Genomic DNA, 26,599 nt, shown 5'->3' with positions numbered 1-26,599 from the left:
CGGACAAAGGCGGCCCCGGGAGCCGCCGGGCGCGTCAGCCCGGGAGGGGAGGGCGGCCCCGCCGCCGGTGCAGCACGGGAGGTGTAGTCCTGCCGCTCCGCTCCGCTCCGCTCCGCTCCGCCCGGCCCGGCCCGGCCCGGGGGGCGAGTGACCCCCACGCCCCCGCCCGCGGGGATGCGGGTGCCCCCCCCCCCCCCCCAGGCCCACCCGCGGGGATGCGTGTGTCCCCGTGTCCCCACCCGCGGGGACGCGGGTGCCCCCCCCCCCCCCCCCAGGCCCACCCGCGGGGATGCGTGTGTCCCCGTGTCCCCACCCGCGGGGACGCGGGTGCCCCCCCCGCCCCCGCCCGCGGGGATGCGGGTGCCCCCCCCCCCCCCAATCCCCAGAGATGTGGGCGCCCTCCCGATGGCCCCATCCATCCCATCCGTGGGGATGCGGGTGCCCCCCCCCCCCCATATGCCCACCCGTGAGGACGCGGGTGCCCCCCATGCCCCCACCCATGGGGACGTGGATGCCCCCCCCCCCCCATCCCCAGGGTCATCCCCGATGACCCCATCCATCCCATCCATGGGGATGCAGGTTCCCCCCCCCCCCTCCAGCTGTGGGACGTCATGCCCCCCCCTACATCCAGCTGTGGGATGCGGGTGCCCCCCATGTCCCCACCCGTGGGGATGCGGGTGCCCCCCACGCCCCCACCCACGGGGACACAGGCGCCCCCCCATCCTCATCCCCAGAGATGTGGGTGCCCTCCCAATGACCCCATCCATCCCATCCATGGGGATGCAGGTTCCCCCCCCCCTCCAGCTGTGGGACGTCATGCCCCCCCCTACATCCAGCTGTGGGATGCGGGTGCCCCCCGTGTCCCCACCCACAGGGATGTGGGTGCTCCCCCCATACACCCACCCGCAGGGATGTGGGTGCCCCCCATGTCCCCACCCACAGGGATGCGGGTGCCCCCCACGCCCCCACCCGCGGGGATACGGGACCCCTGTCGTGGTTTGGGGGGCAGCACCGGCGGTAACTCCTCTGCGGGGGCGGAGGGTTGGGGGGGGCTGCGTGCAGGATTGGGGGGGCGCAGCCTGTGCCGGGGACTGCCAGCGCCGGGATCACGGCGTGGCCGTCCCCCCCTTTCCCCCCACCCTTGCCAGCTGAGTGGCATCGTCGGAGGTTGGGGGACAGCCCCTCGGTGTCGGCCACGCAAACGTGGTCCTGGGGGGGCCTCGCTCTGCTCCCCGGGGCCCGGCGGGCTCCTTTTGTTCGTTAGGCTGACGATCGACGGCCGGGTTTCGGCTGGGGCAGCGTTCCACCCCTCCATCGCCGCTGGCCTGGGGCTGCGTTTTGGGTTTGTGCCGAAAACGGCCTCGGCAGCCCTGGGATGCGTCCGGTACCGCTCGGCAGCGCTCGCGCGGCACCGAGGGCCGCTCTGCTCCTCACGCCCTCGCCGGCGAGCAGGCCGGGGGGCACAAGGGGCTGGGGGGGGGGAACGCGGCCGGGACAGCTGAGCCCAGGGATATCCCGGACCACAGGAGGTCGTGCTCGGCAATAAAACTGGGGGGGGGGGGCAGCTGCCGGGGGGCTGGCTGGGCATCGGCCGGTTGGCGGCGAGCAGTTGTCTTCATCGGCATCGCTTGCCCTTCTTGGGTTCTATTTCCCTCTCTGGTTTGGTTTTGGGTTTTTTTTTCCCTCTTTTTCTTACAATTTTATTTTTTATTATTCTTCCTTTTTCATTATTAAACGGTTCTTATCTCGACCCACGGGTTTCTTTCTCAGTTTTGCCCTTCCGATTCCGCCCCCGCCCCATCAGGGGGGCAGTGAGCGAGCGGCTGGGTGGTCCTTCGCCGCCGGCCGGGGTTAAACCAGGGCAGATGATTCGGCATCAACAGGCGGCAGACGAGCAAAGGAGGGAACAGCGAAGGGCACGCCGGGGGTCGGTACACCGGACCCCACAGCACGGCATCCCCCACGGCTCTCGGGGACCGCGGGTGCCGGCAGCGTGGCCAGCGATGCCAACCCAGCCTGGCTGCAGCCGAGCTTTGGCATCTCAGCCGGGGCGGGAGAGCAGAGTCCGCGTGTCCTGGAGGGAGCTGTCACGGCAGAGGCACTTGACCCAAACTGGAGACGACGGTGGGCTCTGGCCCGCGGCGTGGTGGGATCCTTCCCCGGGCAGCTTGCAGGGGAAGGGCCCCGAAGCCGGCTGAGCGCTGCCCCGGGGACCCACATCTGCCGGGGAGCGGGGCCGCTGGGGCTTTGGCCCCCCAGACATTGATTTTAAACCTCTGCCGCCCTGGCAGCCGGTGGAGTCGTGTCCCCCCCCCCGCTGCCTGCGCTGCCGGGAGAGGGAGAGGGAGAGGGTGGCCGTGCCCAGGACCCGCCTGGCCCCCGGGTCCATCTCCAGGAGGACGCAGGGCACCTGCCTGTGCCCACTGCCACCCCCGGGCACCCCAAGTGGCATTAAACACCCAGGGGAGGGCAACTGAACGGCACGGCAGCTCTCCGGTGCCTGCGGTGGCTGCTCTCCGGTGCCTGTGGTGGCCGCTCTCCGGTGCCCACGGTGGCAGCTCTCCGGTGCCCACGGTGGCCGCTCTCCGGTGCCCATGGTGGCCGCTCGCCGGTGCCCACAGTGGCCACTCTCCAGTGCCTGCGGTGGCAGCTCTCCGGTGCCCATGGTGGCCGGTGCCCGTGGTGGCCGCTCTCCGGTGCCTGCGGTGGCAGCTCTCTGGTGCCTGCGGTGGCCGCTCGCCGGTGCCCACGGTGCCCACGGTGGCTGCTCTCCAGTGCCCACGGTGGCCGCTCTCCGGTGCCCGCGGTGGCCGGTGCCCACAGTGGCCACTCACCGGTGCCCACGGTGGCCGCTCACCGGTGCCCACGGTGGCATCCCAGGCACCAGTCCGCAAACACCTACTCGTGGGCGTCCGGGTGACCCACAAGCCCCGTCAGGCGACACAACGGCACCTCTGCTCCCCGCAGTAACACACCGGCCCGTACCGCTTGCGTGCTCCGTCCCAAAAGCTTTTATAAAGGCATCAACGCTGCTTGGCAGAAGAAGAGCGAGGCACGATGCTTTTTGCTTCATCAGCGCCGCCGCAGGCCTCTGACGGAGGCGGCTCCCAGCCGCGGCCGCCGCGCGCCCGATGCTCCGCGCCGGTCCGCGCCGACTCCCGAGAAGGTTCCGTGGTCACAGGCAGCCGGGCGGGCAGGCGGCTGGGCGATGGGACGGAGGTGGCAGAACCCCCCCCCCTCCGGCGAGGAGGGACGAGGGGTCCCGCAGCTCCCACGGTGAGGGAACGGGGAGCCGGGGCGAGCAGGGAGAACAAGCAGCGAATCGTACCAGACAAAGGGGTTCCCGTACACTTGTTTTCGCTTTTTATTAGTTTCTAGATCAGAAGAGAAAAGAGCGGAGCTATAAACACACGCGGCCCTCGCCCGCTGCATCCCACGGGCTCGCTGGGGGGATTCCCGCGTGCCATCTAAGCCATCCCTGGTCGCCAGCAGCGGTAACGGCCCCCCAGCCCGGCACTCGCCACCCCCCCCCCCCCAGGGCTCCGCACGGTCAGGAAGGGGTTAACCCTCCCGCCACCCTGGAGCAAGTGGTATTGCCCCCATTTTACAGATGGGGAAACGGAGGCAAGGGAGCGATGAGCGTTGCCTCGAGCCGCACGGCGAGTTGGAGAGAGAGCTGGGGAGCCCTCGGTGCCCCCCCCCCCCCCGGGGCCTCTCGCCTCCAGGGCCCCTCCAAAAACACCCCTCTCGCAGAAACAACGGCCAAGGGAAGAGGTTTGCCCAGGAACAACCCCGCTCCCCCCCCCATCCCCCCCCCCCCCCCCCCGCCCCGGCCCCTTCGCCTGCACTATAAAAGACTCATTTTCCACCAAAGCCCCCTTGCGAAGGCGAGCGCCCGGCGAGGATGCGTTCGCTGCCCGGCGCCAGGATCGCCCGCGCAAGACGGGGCCGGGGAAGGTCCCTTCCAACCGGCCGGCGCGGGAGATGCCAACAGCGGAACCGAGGGGCACAGTAATTCCCGGGGGAGAACTGAAAGAGAGCGCTGGGGCCGGGGGCAGAGCGCTGCCCGGCCCCTCCGGCCCGCTCCTCCCACCCCACGGGCACCCGCTGCGGCAGCCTGGGCCGCAAAAAAAAAAAAAGGAAAAAAAGCCTTTTGCCGGACATTTCCCGGCTGTGGTGGGAGCAGGGCGAGGGGCGGCCGGGAGCGGTGCCAGCCCCGGCTCGGGGGGGGGGGGGGGGATGCACCAGACGGAGCAATAAACCCCAGGGAGGCAGCGGGCGCCGGGGAAGGAAGGATCCCAAAAACCACGGGAGCCGTGGGAAAGAAACGGGGGTGCTGAGCCGCACCCCCCCCCCCCCGAGCCGGGGTCAGCCGTCCCGCACGGAGCATCGCGGCAAAGGGCCGTGCCCGGGGAGGGACAGGCTGCGCCGCGCCAGGGGAGCCGCCGGCTCTTCTCCAAGTCCGGTGTCTACGTGTCGGGCGGGGAGGAGGAGAAACGACGACTCTCAGCTTCAGAATTGCCCCTTTCCAACCAGCAGCTGAACTGGGGTCCCTTTGCACAAGACAAGGCGGGGGGTGGGGGGGTGGGGGGTGAGGGGGGCCGCGTCTGCCCCGGCGCGGAGGTCCGCAGGCTGGACGCAGCATCGGGGACAGAAAACCCGCCGAGGGGACAGCCCGGCGCTGGCGGGGAAGGGCAAGGCGACCCCGGTCTTCACATCTACCCGTGGCAATTCGCTTCGGAAAGGTTTCTAAACCGCAAACGAGACGGCGGCTCTCGGGTGGGGACGACGAAGCCCCCCCCCCCCGTGACCTGGGGATGTGAACGGTGCCAGCGCGAGGCCAGAGCACCGGCCCCAGCCGGAGCGCGGCGGCTCCTCCAGCGCTGCCGAACGCTGGCAGCATCCCCGGCCGGCGCCTCCTCCCCGGGGACCTGGGGCTCCACCACAGCGCCTGACAGCCGGGGAAACCGCCGGCCCCGATCCGCCGCCGGCCCCGCAGCAGGTCTAAGTCTCTAGCGATGGCACCGTTCCTCCTCTCGCCGCTCCAGCCGCGGGGACGTGCCACGGGCAGGGCACCAGGCTCTCCCTGCTGCCGCCAGCCCTCCTACTTGTACTTGGACAAGGCTTCCAGCGGCACCGGGAGCTGGGTGCAGGACATGAGGAGCGGGTGCATGGGGAGGAAGGGGTTGAAGGACTCTCCCTCCCGGTAGCAGGAGAGGATCCTCTCCTCCGCGTGCACGCCCTGGTGCACCGTCAGCTCCTTCTTGTGGCTGAAGACCTTGCCGCACTCGGTGCAGGGGTAGACCCGCTCCACCGTGTGGGTGAGGTGGTGGGTCCGGAGGTTGCCCTTGTACTTGAAGCTCTTCCCGCACTCCAGGCAGGTGAAGGGACGCTCGCCCGTGTGGATGCGCTTGTGCTTCATCAGCGTGGTCTTCAGGTTGAAGGTCTTGCCGCATTCGGGGCAGACGAAGGGGCGCTCGCCGGTGTGGATGCGCTGGTGGGTGATGAGGGTGCCCTTGCGGTTGAAGCTCTTGCCGCACTCGGTGCAGGTGAAGGGCTTCTCGCCGGTGTGGATGCGCTGGTGCTTGATCAGCTCGCCGTTGTGGCTGAAGCACTTGCCGCAGTCGGCGCAGGCGAAGGGGCGCTCGCCGGTGTGGATGCGCTGGTGCCGTGTCAGGTCGCCGTTGCGGCTGAAGCTCTTGCCGCACTCGGAGCAGCCGAAGGGCCGGTCGCCGACGTGGATCTTCTGATGGAGGATGAAGGTCTTCTTGGCGCAGAAGCCCTTGCCGCACTCGGCACAGATGAAGGGGCGCTCGCCGCGGTGGATCTTCTGGTGGGTGATGAAGTTGGCCTTGCGGTTGAAGCTCTTGCCGCACTCGGTGCAGGAGAAGGGCTTCTCGCCGGTGTGGATGCGCTGGTGCAGGATGAAGGTCTGCTTGGAGCAGAAGCTCTTGCCGCAGACGGTGCACTCGAACGGCTTCTCGCCCGTGTGGATGCGCTGGTGCCGCATCAGGTCGCCCTTCTGGCTGAAGCTCTTGCCGCAGACGGTGCAGGCGAAGGGCTTCTCCCCCGTGTGCACCCGCAGGTGGGTGATGAGGTTCCCCCGGTGCTGGAAGCTCTTCCCACACTCGCTGCAGGCGAAGGGACGCTCGGCCGCGTGGCTGCGGGGACGCCGCGCTGGCTCGGCGCCGGGGGCCGCGGCGCTGCCCACCCCGCAGGCAGAGGGGGGTTTCTGCCCACCGCTGCTCACCGGCACCACCGGAGCCGTGCCCTTCTCCAGGCAGAGCCCCCGGGGCTCGGGGGTGGCCCGCGGCCCCCCGGGCACTGCCGGGCTGCGCCGGAGCTCGGCCACGGCGCCCTGCGCCTGCCGCACCGTCCACTGGCTGACGCGGGGCTGGGGCCCGAGGGAGCCCCTCGAGGCAGCCCCCAGGCTCTTCTCCAGCTCAGCCGCCTCCGGCTTCGCCTCCTCCGGCTCCTCCTTGGGACGTCGCTCACCGTCGCCGCCTGCCAAGAGAAGGGGAGCCCCGCCGTTACCTGCGGCGGCTCCAGAGCCCTCCCGGGAGACCCCCGCAGCCGCATTCACCCCTTTCCCGCAGCCCCGCTCCCCTCTTGGGACGCCTCCGGCACGCGTTCCCACGTGCTGGGCTCTCGCAGAGCTGTGCCCATCGACGTGGCTGCGGCGCAGCTGCGGCACCGAGGCTGCCGCGGACCTCCGACCCGCCCCCCCCCCCCCCCACCGGGGCACCGGCACCTCGCCCCCGCCCTGGCACTGTGGCGAGGCTGGCTGGGAGCTGCAGGGTCCCGGCTCCGGGGCTGGGTTAACGTGTCCGAGCGCGTCTGGGTGACGGAGGAGCTGGACGAAGCCGCCCCGTCCTCGGCACCCAGCCGGGTCCCACACCTCCCTCGGACCCACCGCCCAGTCCCGGCGCACCCAAAGGTGCCACGTGCAAACTCGCCTCCAAAGCCAAAACTGCAGAGATCCCCCCCCCCAGCTTGAGCCTGCGAGTCCCTTTTCTGCGACAGGGGGGGCACCTCCGGAGCCCCCGGGAGGAGGAGAGCCCCCGAGCCGGGTGGCACCGGCACACGGTGAGCGGGAGCAGCGAGGCCAGCACGGGGCCAGAGCAGCCTCGCTGGGATTTCCTGAGGGAGGAGGACGGGGACCGACGCAAAGACCCGGGGGGGATTGGCGGCTGCGGGGGCCGTTTCGGGAGCTCGGGGCAGGGGATCACAGGCTGCCGCCCCCAGCACCGCCGGCTGCCCCGGCTCGCACTGCAGGGACGGCATCGCTACCAGGGACCCCGGGGAGGTGCTCGGACCTCTCATGCACCACGTGCGAGTCGTGCAACCCTTTCTGGCTGCCAAGGCTGCCTGGACAAAGGCAAGAGCAGTGCGATGCTCTGCCAGCGCCCGCACGACGAGCAGCTCACCTGGACGGCCGGCAGCGGCACCGGGGGTCCCTCCCTGCGGCTTTCTGCCAGGTTTGGGACGTGGTTGGGCGAGGGGCGGGGGGGGCTGCGGGGGCCGTGGGAGCGGTGTCGGGTGCAGCCCCAGCCCCGGGGACAGTCACTCCCCCGACCACCAAAAGCCAGCGGCAAGGCTGCCCCGAGCTCACCGGGCAGCCCAGGCTTTGCTCCCACGGCTGGGAAGCTGCGGTGGGACCCACGAGGCGCCGGCGGGACCCACGAAGCTGTGGTGGGACCCACGAGGCGCCGGCGGGACCCATGAAGCTGCGGTGGGACCCACGAGGCGCCGGCGGGACCCATAAAGCTGCGGTGGGACCCACGAGGCGCCGGCGGGACCCACGAAGCTGCGGTAGGACCCACAAGGCTGCGGTGGGACCCACGAGGTGCCGGCGGGACCCGGCGAGGTGCCGATGGAACCCACGAAACGCCAGTGGGACCTGGCGAGGTGCCGGCGGGACCCACGAAGCTGCGGTGGGACCCACGAGGCGCCGGCAGGACCCAGGAGGCGCCGGCGGGACCCACGAAACTGCAGTGGGACCCACGAGGCGCCGGTGGGACCCGGCGAGGTGCCGGCGGGACCCACGAAGCTGCGGTGGGACCCACGAGGTGCCGGCGGGACCCACGAAGCTGCGGTGGGACCCACGAAGCGCCGGCGGGACCCACAAAGCTGCGGTGGGACCCACGAAGCGCCGGCGGGACCCACGAAGCTGCGGTGGGACCCACAAGGCTGCGGTGGGACCCACGAGGTGCCGGCGGGACCCGGCGAGGTGCCGGTGGAACCCACGAAACGCCAGCGGGACCTGGCGAGGTGCCGGCGGGACCCACGAAGCTGCGGTGGGACCCACGAGGCGCCGGCAGGACCCAGCGAGGCGCCGGCGGGACCCACGAAACTGCAGTGGGACCCACGAGGCGCCAGTGGGACCCGGCGAGGTGCCGGCGGGACCCACGAAGCTGCAGTGGGACCCACGAGGTGCCGGCGGGACCCACGAAGCTGCGGTGGGACCCACGAGGTGCCGGCGGGACCCACGAAGCTGCGGTGGGACCCGCACAGCCGCCTCCACCTGCCCATCGCCTCCCCGCACCCGCAGCCGGCTCACGGCCGAGTTTCACCCAGGACCGGCAGGGAGAGCACGGACACCGCAAACCACGTGCGAGCCGGGCTCGTGGCGGGGACGCGCCAAACCCTGAGAAACACTGAAGCGCCAAATAAAGCTGCAAACATGAAAGGGAAAAAAATCCATCCCGCAGCCGCAACCGTCGTCGCTCATCAGCGGCGCCCGCGACTGCCAGCTTCGCCCTTCAGCCCGCGGCTTCCGCAACAGCCCTGCTCAGCGCCGCGCCGGCCTCGCTGCATTGCCCGCCAGCGGCTCAGCGCCTTCGGTGACCAACGCCGAAGGTCCCCCCTCAAGGGTCCGCTCCCCCTCGAGGAAGGCGGCTTCCCTCTCCTCCCATCACCCGAAGCCTTACGATGGGAACAGGGGCCCCCGCGCAGCGTCTCGCCGCCAGCGCCCCCGTCCCCAGCCGAGGGCACCACCAAAGGCTCAGGTCCCCCTCGGCAGCCATTTCCAGCCAAGCCCAGCGGCGCCCGCCCCCTGCACCGGCTCTGCTCGAGGGCTTTCAGCTTCCATCAGCTTCCAATAACCTTCCCCGGGCCCCCCAGCAGCCACCGCCCCCCCCCGACTGCCCCCTCGGGAGCCGTACAGACGTTTCGGCCAAGCCCACCGCCCGGACGATGCTTTAAGATCGACTTCTGCAGGACCTGGCTCGTTTTGGGGTACGCGGGGGGCAGGATCCCGCGCTCCGGGCTCTCGGGGTGGGGGGGGGGTGGGGGCCGACCTGCTCCGACACGCTGCGCGTCCGGCGAGGAGCCTTCCCTTGCTCCGCACCCAGCGAGCCGGGGCGCTCGCCCCCACGCCTCCCCCCGCCCCCGTCCCACCGGACCCCCCGGAGCCGCCCCGGTGCTCACCTGCACCACCGCGGTGGCCAGGAGCTCCGGGGTCACCCGGACCTCGTGGGCACCTGATGAACGACTCCTCCTCTGGCTCCACCTTCACGATGATCTCGGGCTTGGCATCGCCTGCGGGCAGAGAGCGCGGTGCTCCGGCGGGCGCAGGCGGGGCCAGGGGAGCCGTGGGTGGGCTTTCGACCCCAGCCGGCAGCGCCGCCGGCAGGGAGGGCAGGGCTGGGCTCTCGTGGGACGCCCGTGGAGCGTCCCTCCGTCCGCAGGGTGGCATGGGACGGTGTCACCATCCCCCGGCTGGCACGGGACAAGCCGCCCCCGACAGCCCCTACAGGCAGTGTTTACGGGCAGGCAGAGCCAGGCAGCACCAGCCCCATGGCAGAGCGGGCACCGAGGGACGAAATGACCACGTGGGCGGGCAGCAGCGGGGGGATCGAGAGGGGGGGCTCATTCCACGCCCCCGTGCCCGGCCGGTGCCCTCTGCCGAGCTCGTCTCCCACCCCGGCACCCGGCACCCACCCCTCCTGTGCGGGGCCCCCACACCGCCAGCAGCCTGCAAAGCGTCCGGACGCCCTGGCTGCGTCCCCCCAGCTCCCCCCCCCCCCATTCCCCGGGGGCCCCCAGCCCCACTCACAGGCAGCGAGGTGGTGGGGCACGTCCCCCTCCCGGGAGCCGGGGCAGTAACCACCGTACGCCTCGTCCTCGGGCTCGCTTTTAACGACGACCTCCGCTTTGACGCCTGTGGGAGGAAAGGCGCAGCCCCTGCGTCCGGCTGGGGGACGGACCGAGCGCTCGGGGACGTCCCCACGCTCTGCCCGTGACGGCACCGGCTCCGGCTCGCTGCTCTTTAATCCCAGGTTGCCAGGAGCTCCCCGCAGCCACCGGGCATCTCCCGGTGCCGGGACGCCTAATCCCCAGGGAAACAAGGCGGGGGGGGGTGTGCAGCCCCCAGCCGCAGAACCGTGGGGATCCGAAACACCCAAGAGTTACTAAATATTTGTTACGCAAGAAAAGGGACCGCTCCTTTTCCTCCAGAAGGGAATTCCCAGTTACCAGAGGGCACCGGGCAGGCACTGTCCCAGCAAAGCTCCCCAGCGCAAGGGCCTTTCCCACGTCCCCGCACGGATGTCACCCGGAGCGGTCAGTACAGGACAGGGGACTCCATCCCTGGGGGGGGGCTGCCGGGTCTCACCGAGCTCCCGGCCCTCCCCCAGCCGCCCACTCTGCTCACCAGTGCTGGGAGAGCTGGGGACGCCGGGGACGGTGGCACCCAGGCCCCGGGGACACCCGATGCAGGACTCATCCTCCGGCTCCGTCTTCACCACGATCTCGCGCTTCACACCAGCCCAGCCCTTTCCTGAGGAAGACAAAGCTGCTCTCGGGTTCCTGGGCAGCGTGGGAAGCCCGGCATCACGCCGGCGGCTGTGAGCGGTGCCGCCGCGGGCTCCACGCTCCCTCCGCAGCCCCCGCGCCGGGCAGGGGGGCACGAACCCTCCCCCTCGTGGGTACTACGGGGGGGGAAACCAGGGGATCAAGCCACGGACCCCCCACCCCGCTGCGGGCAGCGACTGCCCGGGTCCCTCCCTGCTGCCCAGCGAGGACCCTCACCCGACGGAAGCCATCCCTGCCGGTGTCTGGCGCTGGGCACGGCATCCCCCACGCCAACGCCCTGCTTGGCTCCGTGGGAGGCGGCAGCTCAGCCCCGGGGCTCCCAGGTCCTAGGGGGGGGGAGCGGGCTGCGAAGCCGCCCCGGTGCCACAGCAGCCAGGTCCCCGTGGGAGCTTTCGGCAGCCTCACCTGTGCCGCAGGGGTTGGGCATCCCACGGGGCCTCGCGTCCTGCAGATCCCCCCCAAACGGCTTCTCCTCTCGCTCCATCGTCGCGGGTCCGGGGCTCCCTCCAGAAGAACCTGCCTGAGGGACGGGAAAGTCTCCCTACAGCCTCCCCCAGTGCCAGGGAGCGCCCGCAGACACACGGGTGCTCCGGAGGACACCGACCTCCAGGCTCCCCGCTCCGGCACGCCCAGGCTGTGCCGATTCCCGCCCCCCCCCCCCAATCCCTTCCCCAGACCCCCATCACCCCACGTCCGCCCCGGGAAGCTGCCACCAGCATTGGGGCCGAGGAGGACGTCGCGGGGGCAACACGGAGCAGGGCGGCATGGGACGGGTGCCAGGTCATCCCGTCGTCGCCCAAATTGCCGCCCCCAGCCGCTCCGTCCAGCCTGGCAGCCGTGGAGGCAGCGGCGGCAGGGGTACGGGGTCAGAGCGAAGCCGAGGGGAGCTGCGGAGCCCGAGGGAAGGGCGGCACGGGGGAATCTGGGTGGTGGCGGGGAGCCGGGACGGCACGGGCACCGGCGCCCGTGGGCGGACGGGCAGAGCGATCCCAGGAGCGCTGGCAGCGGCACCCATGGAGGCACCGGGGAGTCTGGGCCCCCCGCTCCTGAGAAACAGAGATTCAGAGCGAAAACGGTGCAGAAAAGGGCTGCTCATCCCCGGGGATGAAGAGCCAGGAAGAGGGGAGGCTCAGCAGAGCCCGCCGGCAGCACGGGCGCCCGAGGAGAGACCCGGCAGCCCCCAGGCTTCGCCGGGAGGGAAGGAGGGGAGAGGTGCCGCAGGGGCCGAGCGGCACGAGCCGGGCCCGCCGTGCACGCGCGACGTCCCCGACGGCTGCCAGGCCCAGACACCTCGCCCCGGACCCCCACCGCGCCGCGGGGCAGCCGGTCCCGCGCGCGAGCGCCGGCAGACAAACCTCCAGCGCAACGCGAACGGGGCGCCCCGTGGGCACTCCTCCTGGCGCTACCGGGGAGAGCACAAGCCCAGAGGCAGCCGCTGCCCGCGCTGCTCCCTGCCTGCACGAACACGGTCCCTCGGCCCGGGACCGGCGCTGCTGCCCCGAGTGACTGGGATTAACCCTGGGACAAAGTCGGGCATCGACTCAGCAACGCTCTGCTCACGCTTTTGCGGCAAGCGCCGGACCCAGCGTCGCTGCCGGCAGGGACAGGCGGCATCCCTGGCACCGGCCGCTTGTTTCCAGCCCCCTCTGGGAGCTGCAGCCCCCACGCAGCCCCCTCTGCCGCTGGCTGCCATGCCAGACCAACGCAAGCGTCGTGCCAAAGCCGCCGGCAGCACCAAGGCCAAGACCTGAAACCGAGGGCTGGTGGGGGCAGGCGGGTGCCGCTGCCCCCCCAAGAGCCCAGCTCCGGCTCGCCTCTCCCCAGACCCCTGCTGCCCCCACCGCGGAGCTGGGGGCTCTGGGCAGAGGAACGGGCCTCCCCGGGAGCCTTCACCGGCATCGCACTCCTCCAACAGCACTGCACAGACACCCCCCCCCCCCCCCGAAAGTGGCTCCTTCCCCACGAGCGGTTCGGGGACTCGGGCTACCCGGCGCGAGCGCGGGCAGGCAGGGAGCCGCACCAGGGTCTCGGCCCACCCCAGCCCTCCTCCGACTCGGGGCTCACCAGGAGCAGCCCCGGATGGCTTTGGGAGGAGAGACGGAAGCTGCCCGCCCTCCTCCTCCTCCCGCCCGGGCTGCGCTGCCTCCTCGAAGGGCACCCTGCTCTAAGGGATGGGGTCCTGCCGAGGGACCCCCTGCCAGCGCCCGGGGCCAGGAGGGCACGCAGACGGGTGCAGAGGGTGCCTGGGGCTGGCAGGAACAGGGCGCGCGGGGGTTGTTACCGGGGTTCGGTTGTTTCTGAACAGGAGAGGTTTGCTCCCGGGGAGGCTCTCTCCTCAGGCTGCCCCCTGCCAGCGCTGCCGGCTGGGCGCGGGAGCAGGACCAGCCCCACCCCGCTCCAGCCCGGGGTGGCCCCCAGACAGGGAATTTCGGATGAGCTTCGGCAGGAGCCAGCTGGAGCCTGCACAGCTTCCACCCCATCTGCACCCTTGAAACCACAAACCCGTACCTCCCCATCCCATCGCGTCACCCTTCCTAGGCCCCGGGGAAAACGAACCACGCCATCCCCGCGCCCACGGCACGGCCCCTTCCCCCCTGCCCGGGGGCTGGGACCCCCGGGGTGCCAAAGAGAGCCGGGGGGGGGGGGGGGTGTCATCGCCGGCTCCCTGCCCGGTCACGCGGCGCCTGCCCACGGCTTCCCCGCACCCTTTACGAAACCGCAGGCAGAAGTTCCTGCGGTCTGAGGCTGCAGCAGAGCTGCCGCGGGGCTCGGCTGGGGAAAGGGCTGGTACGGCAAGGCTGTTGCTAAAAGCGTTGGCTTGTACCGGGACCCGGCCCACGCTTGACTCAAACAGCTCATTAAATAAATAACGCTTCGCCAAAACCAGCCCCGGACTTGCAAGCCGCGCAATAGCAAGTGTCATTCTGGTTTATTAGGGTTTATTTTCTAGGTCTCATGGCGGACGCTCCACGAACAAGAGGAACATCCCTGGCGCCGGGGCCCCCGCGCGTGCACCCGCCAGCCCCCCAGAAGGAAATCGCCTCCTTTGCGGCAAGCGGCGAGCTCGGGGCCGTGTTTTCATGGGAGGGGCTGGGGGGCTGGGGGGGTCCAGCGGCTGCCAGAGCACTGGGCGCCCCGCACGCCCCTCGGCGGCCCCGGGCCCTGCCGGGGTTACGCTCCGGGGTTACGGGGTTACGCTGGGTGACGCTCCTCTTCCCACGGGACACGGGGCTGGGAAAGGCGGCCCCGTCCCTCACCCTGCCCCGCAGCAGTGACAGAGGACACCCCCCCCCACACACACACCCCTCCTCCGGGGCGCTGGCACCCCCCGTACCCCCCGTGCCGCCACCTGCCCCCGGCTGAGCCTCCCCCTCCCCAGCCCGGCCACCAGCCGCGGCCCCAGAACCATCCCAGCTCCCGGGGTTGCTGGGGCTCTTTTTTGGGGGGAGGGAGATGGGGGGGAGGGGGGGTGTACGGGGGTGCTCAGCCCCAGGCGGCGGCCAGACACCCGCAGCACCGTCCCCAGCAGACGCCGCGCAAAGCAGCGTCCCGGTCCCGCACCCGGCGGGGCGGGGGGGGGGGGGGACACGGACCGGGGGCCCCGGCAGCCCCCGCAACGGCTTCCCCATCCCCGCCGCGCCCCCCGGTTCTCTCACCACCGCTCCCGGTGTCGTCGTCCCCCCCCCCCCCGCGGGGCTGTCCCCGCTGTGTGTGTTCCCCCCCCCCCCGCCCCCGTCCCGGTGCCCCCCCCTCTCACCGGCGGCGCTCAGAGGGGCGGCGGCGCGGGCACCGCCGCCGATGGCCGCCGACCGCAGGAGCGCACCGGGGCGGGCGGCGGCGCACGGGGCGAGGCAGACAAAGGGCTCCCGCCCCGCTGCCTGCCGGGAGCTGTAGTCCGGCCCCCCCCCCCCCCCCCCCCCGACCCCGGCCCTGCCGCCGGTCCCCCCCGGGATGCGCCGGTGTCCCCCAGGCCGGGATGCTCCAGTGTCCCCCGGGCCGGGATGCTCCGGTGTCCCCGGGCCGGGATGCTCCAGTGTCCCCGGGCCAGGATGTGCTGGTCCCCCCCCAGGCCGGGATGCTCCAGTGTCCCCGGGCCGGGATGCACTGGTGTGCCCCGGGCCGGGATCCTCCGGTCCCCCCCAGGCCAGGATGTTCGGGTGTCCCCAGGCCAGGATGCGCTGGTCCCCCCCGGGCTGGGATGCACCGGTCCCCCCCGGGCCGGGATGCTCCGGTGTGCCCTGGGCCGGGATGCTCCGGTCCCCCCCAGGCTGGGATGTTCCAGTGTCCCCGGGCCGGGATGTGCTGGTGTGCCCCGGGTGCAGGTGGGCAGCCTGGCCCGGTGTGTCCCCCGCCCCCCCCCGGGGCTGGAGTGGCTGGGGGGAGGGGGGGCGTGCAGCCCGGTACACCCCGGTCCCGCCGGGAGCAAGGTGTGTTACCGAGACCGTGACACAGTCGTGTGCGATAAATAGTCGTAAGGATAACGCACACCGGCTCACGGAGGAGCCGGCGGGTGATGAATTGCAGCAGGACGAGGGGACATGGGGACACAGGGACGTGGGTGTGATGGAGCGGCCGGGGGAGGCCAGGGGAGGCCGGCGGGGAAGCCACACTGCTTGGTGTCGGAGCTGGCGGGAAGGGGCGCGGGGCGCAGGGTGCTGGGTCTGGGTGCCAGCGAGGGCAGAGGGAGAGATCCGCAGCGCGACGGGACGAGGGGGACGTGCCACCTGCTTGTCACCCACCCAACAGCGGGGCTGGGGACAGCCTCGACAGGGGCAGGGGGCTGGAGGGCAGGGGGGCTTCGGCCGGGGCGGGCGAGCCGGTGGGCAGGGGTGCAGGGTGTGGCGCTCGGAGAAGCAGAGGACCAGCCCGGAGCAGGCAAAGGGCCCCGTGTCTGACACCACAAGCCCCTTAACCCCCTCCTGCCACTCTGCCACCCTCTGTATCCCTCGGCTCGGCGCTGGAGCCGGGGTGGCCTCCGGAGCAGCCAGGGTGTCTGGGAAGGGATTGCAGAGGGGGAAACGGCCACCACCGTTGCAGAGACAGGAGGAGGAGGAGGAGGAGGACCCAAGGCAGAGGATGCCCGTCCTGTGGATGCTGCAATGCCGAACGTGGCGGAGCCTTCGCTTCCCACAAGCTCCGAGCACTTAGATCCACGCACTGAACGAGCCGCCGCGCCAGCGAGCCAGGTTTCGTGAACTTCAGCTCTCATAAAAGCGGGGCCGGGGCCACGCCTGGCACGGCACGGGGTGTGCCAGCTCCCTGCCAGCTCTGGTGCAGCTCCTCGCCGCCGCGCATCACCGCGCCGCGCCACGACTGCCGCCCAGGGCAGCCCTGGCACACCGTCCCTTCTGCTCCCACCGGGGCCAGCCCCAGGATCCGGCTCTCCGGGTCGCAGCCCAGCCTCCTCCTCATCCCCTCTCCCTGCTTGCTCCCGGCGAGCAAATGGCTCCTGCCGCTCTTCTTGGCTTCTCTGCTTCTCCGGTTTGGGGACGGGCTGTAGGGACGGGGACACCCTCCCCAGCACAGGGCAGTGCGGGGCACCCAGCTGCCGAGGGGGCGGCGAGAGGCACCCGGGACCTGCGCTGCGGGGAGGTCTCGGCACCCGGAGCCCAGCGCCGAGGGCGAGCGGCTTCGGGGCAGTGGGGCTGGAAACGGGATGTGTGAGGATGATTCACCGGCTTCTCCCCCAGCACCAGTAAATCAAGGGGGTCATCTGGGTGACCAGCCCGTGCTGGCAGCAGCCACGGGCTCGTGCCTGTCCCCAGCCGGGGCCTGGCAGCCCCCAGCGGTGCCGGGGTGCAGGTCGAGCATCCCGTCCGTTCATGGCTGGGGCCGGGCAGTGAGCGCTGGTCTTGCCACACCACCGCGCCGCGTGTCGGGGCCGGGGCCGGGGCGTGCGGCTGCCTCCGCTGCCCGCTGAGCTGGGAGCAGCACTAACAGGCAGGGTGCTCCTCTCCCGGCAGGGCTGCGGAGAAGGGTGCTGGCAGCCTCACGGCCCCTGGGGGAGTTCAGTGTCGGTTTTGCTGTTTCCGCGGTCGCCCGTTATTCCGCCAGCGGTAAAAAAGAAAACGATGGTGCCATCGGGGGAGCCGGAGCACAGCAGTCCAGGCAACGTGAGCAGAGCGGTGGCTGGCAGAGAGGGAGCACGTGGCCTCCACTGAGACAGGCGCCGCGCAAGGCAGCGTTGCAGGGAGCAGGCGCCCGCCCGCCCGGCGCTGCCGGGAGCACCGCCGCTCCTGAGGCTCTGCCGCGGCCATTCGATTAATGCGGCGATTTATAAAGCCTTCGCCTGAGATATGACATGACTCGAAACCTCTCAGCAGCCCATGAGAGCGGCAAAGGCCCGTGCAGGGAAGCAGATGGCTCAGCCGCGGTTGGCCGCAGCCCCTCGACGTCCAGCTGCAGCTCTGGCTTTGGTGTCCCCCGAAGGCTCTTCAAGCGGAGACGGGGGGCAGCACCCACCGAGCGGGGCCCTGAGCACCTCCAGGCGTGAGGCGAGGGGGCTGCGTCTCCCCTGCCGGGACGGCACCCTCCTGCCCGGTCCCAGCCGCGATGAGCCGTGCAAGCACCACGCCGGGCGAGTAAGTGTCACCTCCCCAGGGACTCTGCGTCGACACCACGCCCGCAGCCAGCAGCACGCAGCCACACGAACCCACGGGAGCCCCGGCACGGGCAATCCCTCCCAGGCTGCATGTCGACCGCAGTCTTTGCCTTCGAGTGCCGCATCAGGGCCGAGGAGGGACGTCCCTTCCCCCCGGAGGCTGCTGCGTCTCCCAGGCACCCTGCGCAGGCTTGGCAGCTCAGCGCCCATCCTCGGCTTCACCGGGGAGCGCAGCAATCCCGTGCATCCCCCCGCGTTGGAGCGCTGCCGCACGGGGCGCAGAGGGTGGACGTGCACGCGGAGAGGTGGGGGGGGAGCATTCGGGCTCCCTGTGTGGGAACGAACACCCCTCCCGCAGTGCCACCACCGCCTCAAGGCTCCCTCCCTGCCCTCACCACCACCGGAGCGCCCGCTGACGCCCGGCTTATCCCAGAGGCGTCGCTGCCTCCGCTGCCCGCAGGCTGCCTGGATCCTGCTGCTGCCTGCGCCAGCCCTGACTCACGCCGGCTCCCGCTGCCGGTGACGCTCGCGAGATGCCTGTCGGGTCTCGCCTCCTCTCCATCCTGCCGGCTCCAGCCCCGCCGGTGCTTCCTCACGGCCCTGCCCTTCCTCCCTGCCTGCCCCGGCACTGCTGCCTGCGGGAGAAGAGTCCGGCCGGGACCGTGGGTGCCAGGAGCGGCCCCGGCTCAGCCCCGGCGGCTCCGTGCCCAGGGCAGGGGGAATTCCCCTGGGACCCGCGCCTGCTCCTGGAGAGGCAGCTCTGGGGGGTGGCGGAGGTGTCCCCTGGGCGGCTGCTCTCCCCTTCCCGGCTCTCACCAGGGACCAGCCCCTTGAGGGGCGGCAGACCCCGAGGCCTGGGAACGGACGTCTGTCTGCCCGCCTGCCTGTCCCCAGCCGTCCCCCCCGACTCCGCTAACTCAGGTGTGCCATCGCCCGAGCGGGGTCTCCGCAGCGTGAACTACCCCAGCATTCGGGCTGGCGCAGGCACCCTGTCCCTCCTGCGGCGCCACGTGAAGTCCCCCAGCACCGGGAGCAGCCTCCAGCGAGACATGGATGTGGGTGCCACCCCCTGGGTATGGGTGCCTTCCACCCCACCCCCCCCCGGCTGCGAGTGCCACAGGGCGGCGGGGACACAGCAGGCTCCAGACCTCAGCCCCAAAAGCGTCCCTGGGAACGGTGACAGGGCTTTGCGAGGGCAGGGTGGCCTCGTGCACTGCAGGCCACGGTTAGCCTCGCCCGGCGGCAGGAGCCACGGGACGCGGCATGCCCTCCAACGGCATGCACGCCTCCTCCTCCTCCTCCTCCTCCTCCTCCTCCTCGCAGGCAGCAAACGCCTGCCTGCCCCGGCTCGGGCTGCGAGGCGCTGCCCGAAACGGCCGGTGGCATTTCCCCAGCCTCTCCCGACCTGCCGGTCCTTCCGCAGGCGCCGTCACGGCGGCTTTGCTGCTTCGCCAGCCTCTGCCTTCCCTCCTTCCAGGGCTGCCTGCGTTTCGCCGAGCTCAGCACTGCGGCTCGCTTCAACCCTTGACCCCCCCTCCCGCCGTGCAGGGGTGCCCACGCGGCCAGGGTCCTGCCACCGCTGTCACCGGCTGCATCGGTGACAACCGCCTTCAGACGCGCCGCCAGAGCCCTGCCGCTGCTCCGGCCCACCGCCCTCTCCTCTGTTTTCTAAAGTAAGTATTTTCTGTAAGTATTTCTAAAATACTTACGTTTCCGCAGCGTTGTCCAGCCGGAGGGAGGTTCAGCGTCCCGTGCTGGCACCAGTGGCCCCGGTAGGATCCCCCCCCCCTGCCCAGGACAGCCCCTCCAGATTGATTTTGATTCAGTGCAAAACTTCGATAAAACCCCCTGCCAGACCGGCTCGACTCGGCCGTTCCCAGCTCTCCGCACCGGCAGCCGCGATGAGGCCACTTCACAAGTGAGAAAGAGCTGCTACCAAAAATAGCAGGCGGTTGCAAATTGCAGCACGGACTCGTTTATTGCCCCCCCCCCCCCCCAGCTCTGCCTGCCCGGCCTCTGCCATCGGCCCCGGTCCGCACGGGGCGGCGGGGAGGAGGACGGGAGCAGGGCCGGGGCAACGTGACCCCGAGCGGCAGCGCAGGAGCGCGGGGCACGGGCAGGCCAGCACGGCCACCGCACGGCTCCCGGAGCGGGGGGGAGCGGGCAAGTGCAGGGGCTCACAGGGCCAGCACTTGCCCTCCCCCCCCCCCGCCCCGGGCAGGGGGTCGCCCCAGCACGAGCGCTGGTTGCTGCAGCCTCTCTCCGATGCACCTCGCCTTCGAGGCCATAATTAACATAGAATGGCACGGCACGGCACGGCACGGCACGGCACGGCACGGCGTATTTCGGCTGGAAGGGACCTACAACGACCACCTGGTCCCACCGCATCTCGTCCATCCGGCCCTCGGCAACGGACACTTTCGGGGCTCCCTGGGCAACGCCGGGGCAAGGACCGGGTAAGGCTGGGCTGAGCAGCCAGTCCCGCACTGGAGGAGGAGGAGGAGGAGGAGGGCAAACCCCCCCTCCCCTGCAGCCCCAGCTGCCAGCACCCCCAGCCAGGGAGTTGCCGTTTCCCCTCTGCTGTACCTTAGTTTTCCGTCTGCAGACGCCCCCCGCCCGCCCTCCCTGCCCTCCCTGGCTCCTCTCCGCTCCCCCACCGCGCGTCGCGCGGCTCGCAGGGCGCTCCCGTGGCACTGGCCGCCGCTTGTCCAAAACAACAGCCACATTTCTGCAAAAGGGATTTATTAAACTACGAGGAGAACGCCGACGGCGTGGTGCTCCGCGACTTAAAATGCGCCAACGGGCTCTTAATGCTTACGCGGGGACAGGGGAACCGGTGCTGGGTGGTGCTCGAGGGAAAAGCCACCGGCCACGAGCCGAACTGGGTGGCCACGCTCCCTAAAACTGGGAGGAGCGGGCCCTCCTCCCAGGCACTGCCCCCCATTTCAAACCACCGTACAAAGCAGTCCAGCAGAATGCGACGGGTCCCGCTGAAGCGGCACGGGGACAGGTCGGGCGACCGGGACGGCTCAGTCCTTCGCGCCGGCCGGGCGGCCAGGCTGCGGGCGCAGACGGCACCCCCGCCTCCCGCCCCTCCGGGAGCACGGGCTCGGCTGGCAGCCGCGCTCTCGGGCTGGGCGAAGCGGCTGCACGAGCCGTCCCCGTCCCCGGGGCCACTCCGCGCAGATGTACTTGCCCTTCGCCTCCAGATGTGGCGGAGGGTGCAGCAGGCTGCCGTCGCGCCATCGGCGCCGGCCAGCCGGTTGTGCAGGCAGTGCCAGCGGGGCTTCAGTCTGCCTTCAGCTCCACCACCCCCCTGCAGCCGAATTCCCACTTCTCACGTGGCCTCGATAAGGTGCCACCAGCCAGGGCAGGGGGGGTCGGCAGGGTCCCCCAGAGTAACCGTGGGCACCGACGCATCGTTGAGAATAACGTCATTGGGAGGGAATAACGTCCCCGCTTGGCCCAGCACGTTATGCCCGACCTCGTCAGCACCTTGGCGTCCCGGACCCGGCGGTGCTCCCCACGCCGGTGCTCGTGAGCCCTCCTGGTGCCCACCCAGCCCCGGGGGGCAATGCCCACCACAGTTCGTGTACTCGCCAGCTCCTTCCCGAGGACAAACGATGGGACCATCTGTCACATCAGTGTCCCCCGCACAGTCTGGGGAACCCATTTTCCGAGAGGCGGCCCTTATTTCAGGGATGTTCTTCGCGGCCGCGACACGGGGGTAAACCACCTCGAGGACCGCATCCCACACCTCCATCGCCACCGGACCCACCGTTGACTTGCCCACGCTGAACGGGCTGGCCGCGGAGCGGCAGCAGCCTGGGGTGGCCAGCTTCCAGGCGGCGATGGCCACCCGCTCCTGCCCGGGGATGGGCTCCCCGAGCTGGAAGGAGGAGAGAGGCGAGCAGCACGCAGAGCTGGAGAGCCTCAAGTCACAACAGCTACGACCAGCTTTTAGCCCAGGGGCCGTGGGGGAAGCACAGGGCATCGCACACCCATTCCTAGAAAGGGGTCTGCACCCCAAAAACACGGGGCGTGGCCGGCAAAGGGGCCAGGCGCTAACGGGTGGGCCCCATGGTGTGACCCTACCACGGGACACCGCGGCTGAGCCGCAGAAAGCACGCTGTGCTCTAGCTCCTGCCAGCGAGCACCGGGACACGAGCACACAGGCGATGCACCGAGCCCGGAGGGGCTGGGCCGCGGGCAGCACCGTCCCCGAGGGGAAAATTCTCCGTGGGAAAGCGCCAGCTCCCGTGGCGCTGGCATCTCTCACTCCGGAGGGTGGCCCGACGACACACGTGGAGCAATAGCTCTCCTGCCCTGGCTGCGGTGTGAGCCCCAGCACCGGGCTCCAGCAGCGCCCCGGCCCAAGGCAGGGCACCCTGGTCCCGCCGGGAGCCTGGCGTGTCTGTGGCTGGGGGGGGGAGGGATCACGGCGTCCTTCCCCGAAGGAACGGGGGACACTCACGACACCCTCCGCTGGGTGTTTCACACGCACAGCGTGGGGCACGTGGCCGTGCATCCATCACCCTGCCGGACCCCCCCCCCCCCCCACCTCCTCCCCACCCGGCAGGGGATCCCCAGCGCTTGGGCCGTGCGCCCCCCCCCCGCAATCAGCCGCCTTCCCAAAGCAAGCAGATACCCTCGAGAGCAACCCGGCACGGTGACTGCTGCAGGAGACGGCACACACACACACACACACACCCCCCATCAGCCCCCCCCCCGCTCCCCGTGCTCACAGGTCCGCTGGGTCCCCCAGCGTTGTGGATGGTGGGAAACCCCTCTCACCCAGCGAGGCCACCAGCCCCCCACGTCCCGACGCAGCTCCCTCTGCCACCCTGCCAGCTCTGCCCGCTCCCAGGAGGAGGAACAGGCAGCCACGTCCTCAAACGTCAACGGGCACACGGCCACGCTCCGCACCCCAGCTCTGCGCCCCAAGGTCCCAGCTCCTCGGGCTCTGCGCTCCCACGGCTCCGGGTACCCTGGGTGCCCCGTGGCACCGGGCCGGGCTCACAGCTCCCGCAGCACCGGGCACGGTTTCACTGGTGCGCAGCCCGAGCCGGGCGAGCTGGGGGAAGGGGCTGGGCGGCAGGGGATGGGGATGGGGACGGGGTGGCTGCCCCGCTGCCCCCACCCCAGCTTCACCCAGCCAGTGCCCGGCAGCGCCCACCACACCCAGGGGAGTGGGGCGGGTTGGGGCGGGGGTCCCGGGTGCTGTTCACCCCCCAGAGCTGCCCAGCCCACCCCCAGCACCCTTCCGAGGGGAAGACCAAGGGCCAAAAGCCGGGCAGCGGGGAGAGGCTCCGACGCAGGGAAGGCTCTGGCCCTTGGGCTGCCTCCCCCAGCGCAGGATGGGGCCTTTCCGCTCCGCTGCAAGAGACCGGACCCCGAGCTCGCATCGCTCTGCTGGCTTAAGGAGATCCCGTGCAGGGGCAGGGCACTGGCGGGACTGGGAGAACTGGGAAGTGCCCTGGAGGGATTTTTCGAGGTCTGAAGGGGTGCGGAGTGCAGGGCTCGCAGGTCCTGGACGTGCACCGGGCCAAGCCCCGGGGAGGAGGCAGCGGGTGCCAGCAAAGTCACGTCCTGTGTGGGCAGGATGAGGCCCCCTCCTGCCCCACCGCAGTCCTCCGGGCCCCTCCGCACGGGGATAAGCCCCCTCCCACGCTCGAGAGCAGCCGCAGCTATTGCTGGCAGCCGGCCGGGTTGTCCCCCGCCCCGAGCGTCCCCCCGTCCCCCTCTCCGTGCGCCCGCTGGTGCAGCAGCAGCTTGCTCTTGGAGCTGAAGCCCAGCCGGCACTGGGAGCAGGCGAAGGTCTTGTAGCGCCGGTGGAGCTTCTTGTGCGTGATGAGGTTGGCCTTGTTGCAGAAGGACTTGTCGCACTGGGGGCAGGCGAAGGGCCGCTCGCCCGTGTGCACGCGCTGGTGCACCAGCAGGTTCCCGCTGCGGCTGAAGCTGCGGCCGCAGTCGGGGCACTTGTGGGAGCGCTCCTGCGCGTGGCTGCGCTGGTGGATGATCAGGCTCTCCTTCCAGCTGAAGCTGCGGTCGCAGCGCCCGCAGAGGAAGGGTCGCTCCTCGCAGTGGGTGGCCCGGTGCCGGTTCAGGCTGGCCTCGTCCTCGAAGTGCTTCTTGCACTTGGGGCACTTGCGGCGCGCGGCGCCGGCGTGCTCCTTGCGGTGCGCCTGCAGGTCGCGCTTCTGGCGGAAGCTGCTCCCGCAGAGCGGGCAGGAGTAGCCGCCCTCGCCGCCGTGGCTCGCCCGGTGCCGCAGCAGGTCCCCTTTCAAGCAGAAGGTCCTGCTGCACTCTGTGCAGGCGTGCTGGTGCCGGCCCCGGTGCTTCTTGTGCGTCAGGAGGTTGCAGTGGTGGCGGAAAGCCTTGCTGCAGGCGCCGCACTGGTAGGAGGGCGCTGGGCGCAGGTGCTTGCCCTGGTGCGCGCTCAGCCCGGCCTCGTCCTCGAAGCTCTGCCCGCAGGTGCCGCAGATGAGCGGCCCCCTGCCCCCGGCCACGGGCACCTCCAGCGGCTGCTCCCCCGGCTCCCGCCCCGGCAGCTCCCGGGGGGCGTCCCCGGCCCAGGCCCCCGGCTCCGCGTCGCACCAGCCGGAGCAGAGCGTGGGGTACCCCAACTCCTCGGCCGCCTCAGCTGGCGACGCACACGGGACCCAGCGTCCCCGGTTGTCGTCCTCAGACAGGTGCTCACCAGCCATCCCGCCGCAGGCAGCTGTCGGGAACAGGAGCACAGTCACGGCGGGGGGTGTCCCGGTGCGGGGGCACCGCCGGCACAGGCCCGCAGCACCGGCCCCTCACCTGCCGCAGCCTCCCCTCGCCCCTGCAACGCCCACGGGACAACCGGGCCTGGGGGGGCCGAGGTGGGACACCCAAACCCAGCCAGTGAGGATGTCAGACAGGACCCCGTCTGGGGTGGGGGTCTGGCTGGGGCCAGCCGCCTCGTGCCGCACTCGGGGCTTCTGTCTCTAACTCACTAAACCAGCACCAATTCCCCAGCCCAGCGCCCCTGGCCACGCGGGGGGGTCCCCGTGGTCACTCACGGGTGCCGGAGGCGTCAGGAGCTCCGCCGTCCCCCCTGCGCGACTCCTCCCTCAGGGGCTCCATTCTGTGGATGAGCTTGGACTCGGGGCCTGTGTGGGAGAGAGAAACCTCAGCATCCCCGGAGCCGCCCGAGGAGCATCACCGGGGGGCCGCGGGGACGTGCCTGGGGGATGCCGGCTGCTGGAGCAGCGGGGCCACGGGGCTGCTGCGTCCGGGGCCCTCGGGAGCTGCCAGCGCCAACCTCGGTCGTGGCAGCGAACCGGGGCGCACCGGGGTGGGGAGCAGCAGGGCCGGGGTACCTGGAGCCGTTATTCCTCACACACCAGGGATGGACTCGGCAAGCCCGGGGAGGGCAGCGGGCGCGCTGCAGCCCCGCTCTGCGTGGAGAGACGGCAGGTTGGGCTCTGCCCGCGCGCGGCCGGCCGGAGGGTCTCGGGCTGTGGACCCCCAGCTGAGCCTCCGGACCCCTGGCTGAGCCTCCGACGTGTTCCCAGCCCAGCAGCGCTGCCAGCTCCGTGCCCGGGCTCCCCAGGGGCGCATCCTTACCCAGGCTGGCGACCAGGTCATAGTTGTCCATCATCACCTCCTGGTAGAGCTCCCGCTGCCATGCCGCCAGCTCTACCCACTCCTCGGGGGAGAAATAGACGGCCACGTCCTCGAACGTCACCGCACCCTGAAAAACAGAGTAGGGGCTGAGGGGACCCAGGGACCCAGCAGCACCCTCCCCTCGCTGGACCCCGGGGAAGCCGGGGGGGGGGGGGTCTGCAGCCACGGTCACCCCCCTTCTCCCAGGGGGCATGCGGAGCTGTAGCACGCCACGGATCCCAAAACGTCCCCGTCCTTGGGTACTCGGCCCCCTGGCAATCAGCGCAGGACGGGCAGGGCTGCAGCGACCCCCCGACTCTCCCGGGAGGAGCAGGGCTCCCCGGGCTGCCTGGCCCCGCGCTCCTCAGCCTGACCCGAGGGTCTGGCTGCCCCTGCACCCAGGCGAGGGGGCGATGCCCGGCCCGCGGGACCCTCCACGCTAAGCACGACCAGAGGGCTGGGGCCGCATCCTGCCCACGTTCGGACGCCCGGCTCAGCACCCGCCGGGAACGGGGACGGTCCCTCTTCCCGACCCCCCCCGCGCCTGGCTGAGGTCACCGGGCACCGGAGGGACGGGAATGGGGCGAGATGCCGGGGGTCTCCATGCTCGCACAGCGGCCGGGGCACACGCACCCCCCCATCCCCCGCTCCCCCGTGCCGGCCCCGGGGGCCGCCCGGGACCCCGCACACGGGGGAACAAGAGCCACGGCCGAGCCACAGACCCGCGGGGACGGTGGGTCCAAGGCGCAGGAGCGGCCCGGGGGAGCGGCGCCGGAGCCGCCGCCGAAACCGGGCCGGGGGCCGGGGGCCGGGGGCCGGGGGCCGGGGCCGGGGCCGGGGCCGGGGCCGGGGCCTCCCCCCCCGCTGCGCCCCGGTCCCGGTCCCGGTCCCGGTCCCGGCCCCGACCCCGGCGGGTCCCGGGGGTCCCCGCTTGGCCTTACCGGCTGCATCTCTGCCCGGGGCCGGCGGCGGGCGGGAGCGGCACCGCCTCCCGGGAGGGCCCCGGCACGGAGCGCCGCGATGGCGCCGGCGGAGCCACGGGCGGGGCGGGCCCGGAAGGGGACGGCGGGGGCGGGACCCCAGCGGGCGGCGGGCCCCGGGCCCCGTGAGCACCGGCACCGGTCGTGGGGAGCACCGGGAGCATCGACCTGGGTCGTGGGGAGCACCGGGTACGGGAAGCGTCGGCACCGGGAAGCATCAGCCCCGGGCACCGGCAGTCCCGGGCACCGGGAGCATCAGCCCCGAGCACCGGCAGCACCGGGAATCGCGGGGAGCGTCAGCCCCGGGCACCGGGAGCATCAGCCCCGAGTACCGGCAGCACCGGGAATCGCGGGGAGCGTCAGCCCCGGGCACCGGGAGCATCAGCCCCGAGCACCGGCAGCCCCGGGCACCGGGAATCGCGGGGAGCGGCAGCCCCGGGCACCGGGAGCATCAGCCCCGAGCACCGGCAGCCCCGGGCACCGGGAATCGCGGGGAGCGGCAGCCCCGGGCACCGGGAGCCCAGGACGCGGGGAGCATCAGCCCCTGTCATGGGGAGCCCCGGGGTCC

The 26,599-nt window shown here is 71.5% G+C and overlaps 1 protein-coding gene across 3 annotated transcripts; it reads right to left on the bottom strand.

The window, feature by feature from the left end:
• Positions 1-4,616: 4,616 nt before the first annotated feature.
• Positions 4,617-26,065, bottom strand: LOC143173342 (uncharacterized). Of its 3 annotated transcripts, none has more exons than XM_076363552.1 (6): positions 14,573-14,624; positions 11,221-11,335; positions 10,655-10,780; positions 10,058-10,162; positions 9,430-9,540; positions 4,617-6,504 (listed from the first exon to the last, which is right to left on the bottom strand). In XM_076363552.1, exons 2-6 carry the CDS (start codon positions 11,297-11,299, stop codon positions 5,105-5,107), a joined length of 1,821 nt encoding a protein of 606 aa, XP_076219667.1. In that variant the 5' UTR covers positions 11,300-11,335; positions 14,573-14,624; the 3' UTR covers positions 4,617-5,104. The 3 variants fall into 3 exon arrangements, with proteins under 3 accessions (XP_076219667.1, XP_076219668.1, XP_076219670.1); XM_076363553.1 differs by having other exon boundaries at positions 11,221-11,331; positions 14,573-14,608; XM_076363555.1 differs by lacking the exons at positions 9,430-9,540; positions 10,058-10,162; positions 10,655-10,780; positions 11,221-11,335; positions 14,573-14,624 and adding exons at positions 23,168-24,137; positions 24,466-24,555; positions 25,013-25,139; positions 25,993-26,065 and having other exon boundaries at positions 4,617-6,161.
• Between the last annotated feature and the right edge of the window lie 534 nt (positions 26,066-26,599).

The sequence above is a fragment of the Aptenodytes patagonicus genome, unplaced genomic scaffold (assembly GCF_965638725.1).
Source record: "Aptenodytes patagonicus unplaced genomic scaffold, bAptPat1.pri.cur scaffold_69, whole genome shotgun sequence".
NCBI lineage: Eukaryota > Metazoa > Chordata > Aves > Sphenisciformes > Spheniscidae > Aptenodytes > Aptenodytes patagonicus.
Note: the sequence above shows the minus strand (reverse complement) of the source record. Positions and strands in the feature narration are given on the sequence as shown.

Coding starts and splice junctions, on each gene's coding strand:
- LOC143173342 (XM_076363555.1), bottom strand. Junction 24,556..25,012: donor TGACCTGGTCGCCAGCCTGG/GTAAGGATGCGC, acceptor TCTCCCACACAG/GCCCCGAGTCCAAGCTCATC. Junction 24,138..24,465: donor TCCTGACGCCTCCGGCACCC/GTGAGTGACCAC, acceptor TGTTCCCGACAG/CTGCCTGCGGCGGGATGGCT.